This window comes from Littorina saxatilis, linkage group LG4 (genome assembly GCF_037325665.1).
Source record: "Littorina saxatilis isolate snail1 linkage group LG4, US_GU_Lsax_2.0, whole genome shotgun sequence".
NCBI lineage: Eukaryota > Metazoa > Mollusca > Gastropoda > Littorinimorpha > Littorinidae > Littorina > Littorina saxatilis.
In genome coordinates, this window is record NC_090248.1 from 4,378,527 (window position 1) to 4,386,026 (window position 7,500).

The following is a 7,500-nucleotide window of genomic DNA, read 5'->3' on the forward strand; positions in this document are numbered from 1 at the left end:
TTCCCGTATGGTCTTATTCAAAGCTGCTGGATGTCTCGCACGCCGTTCTACTACGCCTTCCTGGCCCCTATCGGCATCATGGTCAGCGCCAACATCGTTCTCTACGTCCTCATCGTCGTCAGCATCTGTCGTCGGCGTGACATGTCCCACGGTGGGACCAGCTACAACGTCATCAGCATCCGGGCTTCTATCGCCAGCTTCGTCGTGCTGGGTGAGAAACGAACGTATAGCACCTCTCTAGTTTCAAATGGAGGAATACCAATTTAGGACCGTGAAATACAACTTTAAAGTGGTCCTTATTAACATTTATGTTACTTCATGTGAATATCTCTTTAACTGCATAGACGAGATGATAATCAGTTTAACTTTAATAGAAAGATTACGTCTAAATGTTTTCAGCTGGAATGTTTTAGTGTACTGTTAACTCCTTGCAGTTCTTTCCCTTGAATTTCGTTCATAAACGAACGATGGAAATACAGGCATTTTTCGTTCACTTAGAGATATCAACACACGTTGTTTGACAAGAGATCCGTAATGAGCTCCGCAAAACACATTCCGACACCAAACGACGTCATTACCTTGCTACATTAGAAAAAGGAAGGTTTCAAATACGTCACTCGGTGAATGTTGTCTGTGACGCTGTCTTATTCCAGGACGCGTTCTAAATTCGTCACTTACTGAGATATATATGGAGGGCACATTTCAATGTCCAAGGCACCGTCCTATTATAGTAAAGTGATACTGTAAACCAGCACTAAGGGGTGATATCAGAGCATTCGTCTAGTAGGAAACATACAGAAAAACAACAGCTCAGTTGTTTTCTGTGCAAAGTGGCCATGTTTGGATGGATTAATTTTGTAACTGAAACCTAAACTTAAGCCCAGACAGCTAATGGTTTACATAATTGATTAACCGGGGAAAGTAAGTATTTGTTTTAGATATCCTCTCCCCAAAAAAGAAACTTGACACATGTAAACTTTTTTTTTTGTAATATGTTAGAGAAAAGCACCAATATTCAGTTTGAAGTGTGTCAGTTGCAGTGCTGCTAACCACTAAACCACAAAAAGAACATAATGGAACCGAGACTTTACTGGGTAGTCGCCCTTTTATTGAATTGCAAACAAATTGTCTGCACACAAATCACGTGCATGGCGCCGTGATGTTTTTTGTTGTTGACGATTCTCTTTTGGGAGAGACACCCCCGGAATCTGCGTGGCGGTAGAGGTTGCTGTTGTAAAACGTTCACGGAGATGTTGCACTCTGATATACCGACCCTGAGCCCGGGTCACCACTCTAGGTCGGCCTGCCCTTGATCTGTCCTGTACACTTTGAGTGGCATTTAAGCAGTTCCAAGGTGCACATACAGTTTGTCGGGACACACCAAAATGCCATGCAGCATCTTGTTGAGTTGCACCTGCTTGCAACCGGCCAATAGCTTTCTGGCGCTGGGCTCTAACATATGTAAACAAAACAAATGTTTACCTGTGTCAAGTTTCTTTTTTGGTAGATTATATAATTATATACGTACATGTGAATGAACATTGCAACTGCTCTTGTTGCTATTTTTGTACTGTTGTTTTGTGTCTTATGGTTTTCCTACCACAGGTCTGAGTTGGGGTTTTGCCTTCTTTGCCATCGAGGACGCGGGCCTGGTGTTCCAGTATTTGTTCACCTGCACCACCGCCTTTCAGGGGATTCTCATCTTCGCCATCTTCACGGCTCGCGACGCCGCCGTGCGCCAGTTCTGGCTGGACCTCATCTGCAGAAGCAAGCAAGTTAGGAGTGGGCCGCTTCCAGTGATGCAGTCTGCTCCGTATATGCCGGTGACGAAAGAAACCAGTTTCAACCGCTCCAAGTGAAATGCGTTATCCTTCAATTGTCGATTTTTGTGGAGCGTTATTGCTTGGCGATGGTGAACAAAAGCAATGCGCTATCTTGTACAGAAAGTAGACCGTTATTTTTTATTACTAGCCACACACACACACACACACACACACACACACACACACACATACACACACACACACACACACACATACACACACATACACACACACACACATACATACACACACACACACACACACACACACACACACACACACACATATAACTAGCAGTCAGGACCCAGCTTTGCCCGGGTCCTAGTAAAGGCATTCGTTCTGGCAGAATACAGTTATTCTGAATTCATAAATATGGATAAAAAGGCTGGGAGACAATGTAAATGTTTTACCATCAACATGATGTTACCTTTTATTGATAAACAGAAAATAACTTTGACATGAGTTATCTCCCTCCCATTTACAAGTTATTGATAATTGAGCAGCAGTGAGAATGAACAGGCATGCCTTTATAACTAGAGTGACCTCCCTTCAATTAATAACAAAAGTAGGAGTTGGCTTAAATGGTGGCTTAAATATGATTGATTTGAAACACATGCAGCTTTCCTTTTTATTACAATGGGCTGTCAGACTGACATCCCGCGAAGTCACAGATAAGTGGAAATATGTGCCAAAGTCAGTGTTTTCAATGTACGGCTCAAATTGTGAATGTTTTTATTCAAATGTTGATTTTCGAAGATTAAAAGGGAGTGAACTTGTCAAATCCAAATTTTGGAAAACTGTCTTGAAAACCTGGCTTGATAACAATGTATGTATTGATGATAACTTATTTAATCCGCTTTTATGGAATAACCAATATTTTGTTTATGCTGGAAATGTACTGTATTTTGAAGATTGGGCAAGAAACGGTCTTGCTAGCGTATATGATGGATTACATAGAAAAGAGTTTGTTTCCTATCAGTTCATTTGTGATGTTTTAGGAAAATCCCCACAGAGAATTTTGGAATATAACATGGTTCGTGCTGTTGTTGTAAATGTTATTAATAAGATGATGCACGGAAAGGAAGAAATTGATTTGATAGATATCCCCTCTTATCGTGGTAAGAAAGTACACAACGCACAACAGTTCAGAAAAGAATTAGTAAGCATGAAACTTGTTGAACCGTGTGCAATTGGATTTTGGAGGAGGACATTTAATAATGAAATTGATAAGAAAGATTGGCTGATGAGTTTTGAATCGGTTAAAGAGACAAGGCTACGAGTATTACAATGGAAATTACTTCACAATATTTACCCCACAGACATTATGTTATATGTAAAATGAAAGTTGTGGAAGACAATATTTGTTCACACTGTAGTAATAGCATTGACTATATAAAACACTTTTTTTTTCTTTTGCCCAGTGGTGCTTGAGTTTTGGAAACAAATAGAATTTTATATTTGGGTACACTTGGATAAACAGATAAAGTTAACTGTGCATGAAATCATGTTTGGAGTTAAAAATCGAAAAAATGCATGCAACTCTGTTGAAAGAATTAAACTGTATAACTATGGTTGCTAAAATGTGCATAAGTATTTATAAGAAAACCAAGGCTTCAATGCCTCTTTTTGTTATCTTCGAAAGGCAACTGCAGATAGGAAATATTTATTTTTGATTAAAAAGTTCCAAGACAAATATTTAGTACATTTTTTTTGAATAAAAACAATTGTAAATGTTACCTCCACCATCATTACCCGCCTGACCCCCCTCCCTTTCACTCTCTCTCTTTCCCTCCCCCTCTCTCTCTCTCTCTCCACTGCTTAGTTAATTCCCTGTTGGGCGAGGGCTGGATGAAAAAAGATCTTTGCTGTATCTACTCCATTACCCTCGAAAAACAAAGTTGGTTCTCTCTCTCTCTCTCTCTCTCTCTCTCTCTCTCTCTCTCTCTCTCTCTCTCTCTCTCTCTCTCTCTCTCTCTCTCTCTCTCTCTCTCTCTCTCTCTCTCTCTCTCTCTCTCTCTTTCTTTCTCTCCCCCATTTCCCTCTCTCTCTCTCTGTCTCTCTCTTGTCTCTCTATCAGTACAGAAAGATGTCTTTATAATGAATTGTCAGAATGTATTCCAAATGAGTGTGGTCAATTATGTATCTATACATCCGTAGATGCCTTTCATTTGTTTCATGAATTTTAATACTATAGACTTTTTGAGTGGTAAATGTTGAAGGATGAAAGGAAATATATTGTGAGTGGACGGATGTATGTTATTCATTAAAAGCCCCACAATGATGTGCTTGGGAAAAAAAAGTACCCCTCTTTGCTTCTAGACACAATAACAATAATAACAATAACAGCACTTTATTGTCCATTAAAATATTACATAAAAATGGAAATTTTTCTTCGGCACACCCTGCCTGCCTGTAAACGATTATAACAACAATTGTATAGGACGACACACATAAAACATAAAACATCCTGAACTGTCCGGTTAATTGCACGTTCTTCATTTCTCCTCGTATGAGCAATAGAGAGTCTCTAATATCACTCGCATTGAATGTGTGTTTGCTACAGGTGAACACCAGGCACTGAACTGGCCTTGCACTATATAGGCTGTATTCAATAAAGGTCAGGTTCATAATATGATAAAGAAAACAATGAATCAATAAACTAAAACACAAGTGCACATCTGCGGCTCCTAGGCCGCGGGCATGTTCATTATCTTGTTCCTGCTTCTTGCCATCTCTGAGGTTCGGCGATCACAGACGGACACATACACACACACACACACACACACACACACACACACACACACACACACACACACACACACACACACACACACACACATACACACACACACTTACATCCTATTTTATAGACTAGCAGTCAGCACCGTATTCCACGAACCATCACACAGGAGTTTGTTTAATCAAAGAACCACGAATGGAAACAAATATGAAAGAAAAACTTCACATACGTATATCCATTTGTATCCCATGAGCTGCTTCTTTGTCTCTGTAATGCTACTATGGGTATATATGTTGTATTTTTCGGCTTCAATAAATACATAATGGGCTCAAAAAAATATATCATAGTACCGATTCCGGTTTGGCCGAGGAACTATACTTCTGCCTACACTTGACACTGCACCGAACATGTTTCAGTGGATTGATGAAGAGCATTGCTCACATGGCTAAACAAAAGAAAACACAACATTCACAGAGGACAAAACCATGATACGTATCTGTGGTATGCGATACAGTAAACAAAGCGTTTATCTTTACACTTTGGGTGCAGGTCGAGTAAAACAAGAACAAAAGCGAAGAATCAACTGATAGTGACAGCAAACGAACCTCGCTGTTCATTTGAGGTGAAGCTAGAGTAACCTCCCTTCCTCCGTGTGTTCCAACAAGCAAAGATGCACTGCGACGAGTGTAACTTTTTGACTGGCCGGTTCGCTTCGTCATCCAGCACAGGCTGTTTCATCCATTTTTCGAGCATGTCCAACTTTTTTGCTTTACACTGACGTAAGTTCATGGTTATATGAAAGTATCCAAGAGCTCAGCAAACGTGTATTTCATCCTGATGGAGTAAAATCAGTCCAAACGGTATTCAACACGCAGTTTCAAGGAGCAGCCATTACACCGTTTTAGACAGAATTGACGCTACCGGTATGGGTTGATTAACGCAAGCACGATCGAACAAATTAACTAAGAGATATATTTCACGAACATGAAATGACTGCTTAAATCTAAAGGAAGTTATTCAGTAAAATGTTAGTTTATTTTCGTAATTCTACACTCCAACACAAAAATTAAACTAGAATTGGGATCCGAGTTAACCAAACCGGTGTTGGCAACCGTAGCCTGGAACTGTGACCTTGGACGGACTCAGAACCTAAATCGAAACTGTCTTTGATTCAATGAAAACTTTCATTGTGTGTGCTTTCTTTACTATCTTGAAACTAAAATGCATTCAAAAGCAAATCGAACAGTGGTTTGAATGTAGATTTAACACACATTTACGGATGCACTTGTTTGCACTTAATTTCTTCGGCGACGTGGCTTTAGCATGGGGTAGTGAAGAGGAACACACCTCGCTGGCTCACCTATTTTACACACCACAGACAACTACAGTGCTTTATTGTGGTCCACGTTGTCTTTGGTGTACGCATGGGATATACAGCTTACAACACTCGTGTTTTTTTTATATGGCTTGTATTTCAGTCAAGACCCAGCGGGAATATCATCGGGATTCACTCGCCAGAGGCTCGTGAATCCGTATGATATTCATCCGCTGGGTCTTGGCTGAAATACAAGCCATATAAAAAACCACTCGTGTTGTAACCTATACGTATATCGTATACATACATATATAATGTCAGTATCGCCATAGCATAATTACTTGGCGAGATTGTAATTCAAAAAGGTAATATGATCGAACTACTTTCAAGCAAGGAAGAGCCACAAGTGCATGTAGCTAACACACTTCCTGAGGCCCTGCACGGGATGTAACTAGACGTAGCATTGAGTCCAAAACAACAAAACATGCCAAACCGCAACAAGAGTGTACTAAAACAATTACACAATGTTATATTGTAACTCGCTTTGGGAATCCATTGCGGATTTCTTTGTTTAGTGGAGCAAAATAATGTAACTAATAACAGCACATGTACGTACGATTGTCATATAATCAGATTATGTACGTACGATTGTCATAAAATCGGATTAAATATTTTCTGGCAAATTTGATCCCTTTGTTTGTTTGTTTGTTTGCTTAACGCCCAGCCGACCACGAAGGGCCATATCAGGGCGGTGCTGCTTTGACATATAACGTGCGCCACACACAAGACAGAAGTCGCAGCACAGGCTTCATGTCTCACCCAGTCACATTATTCTGACACCGGACCAACCAGTCCTAGCACTGACCCCATAATGCCAGACGCCAGGCGGAGCAGCCACTAGATTGCCAATTTTAAAGTCTTAGGTATGACCCGGCCGGGGTTCGAACCCACGACCTCCCGATCACGGGGCGGACGCCTTACCTCTAGGCCAACGGTACCGTGCCGGTCAAATTTGATCCCTGAGAGGGAAATGAGTACGTTGTTTTTATTTACTATTTATTGTATTTATAATTTAGTTACTTACCAAACAGGCCTGCTTCTGTAATTTTAATTTTGATTTCAATTGTATAAAATAAAATGCCATTAATGTCGACATTAATCCTTATTTTGCCGATATTTTGCAAGCGAGTTGCCACTCGATCTTAAGAACATGTCATTATCTGTGTCATAAGTGTTTGTGTGTCTGTCTGCTTCAAAGACCGTTGGGTCGACGTACTGTAAATGTAACGTTTGGTTTTGTCTATAATAAATGTTCCAATAACCTACCCTTCTTGTTGTTTGTTGGTATTCATCTTCTCTTTCTCAGTCTGAATACGTGTCCCTTAATTTGTTTGTTTGCGTTCGGGTTGGTCTAACTATCCTGTATGCATACTTTTGGGTAGTGTTGTTGTTGTTGTTGTTGTTGTTGTTGTTGTTGTTGTTGTTGTTGTTGTTGTTGTTGTTGTTGTTGTTGTTGTTGTTGTTGTTCTTCTTCTTCTTCTTCTTCTTCTTCTTCTTCTTCTTCTTCTTCTTCTTCTTCTTCTTCTTCTTCTTCTTCTTCTTCTTCTTCTTCTTCTTCTTCC

General features: G+C 40.1%; 2 protein-coding genes across 2 annotated transcripts in view; both read left to right on the plus strand.

Annotated features, from left to right (window-relative positions):
• The window catches only part of LOC138965703 (receptor-type tyrosine-protein phosphatase epsilon-like), a 70,000-nt gene that overhangs the window by 12,914 nt on the left and 49,586 nt on the right, over positions 1–7,500 (plus strand). The gene's annotated exons all lie outside the window — the stretch shown is intronic.
• On the plus strand, positions 31–2,082 carry LOC138963628 (adhesion G-protein coupled receptor G6-like). The gene is made up of 2 exons (XM_070335475.1): positions 31–211; positions 1,606–2,082. Exons 1-2 carry the CDS (start codon positions 31–33, stop codon positions 1,857–1,859), a joined length of 435 nt encoding a protein of 144 aa, XP_070191576.1. The 3' UTR covers positions 1,860–2,082.

Excerpts from the sequence above, each read along its gene's own strand:
- LOC138963628 (XM_070335475.1), top strand. The coding sequence starts at position 31 with ATGTCTCGCACGCCGTTCTACTACGCCTTCCTGGCCCCTATCGGCATC. Across the intron at positions 212-1,605 it reads CGCCAGCTTCGTCGTGCTGG|GTCTGAGTTGGGGTTTTGCC; the intron begins GTGAGAAACGAA and ends TTCCTACCACAG.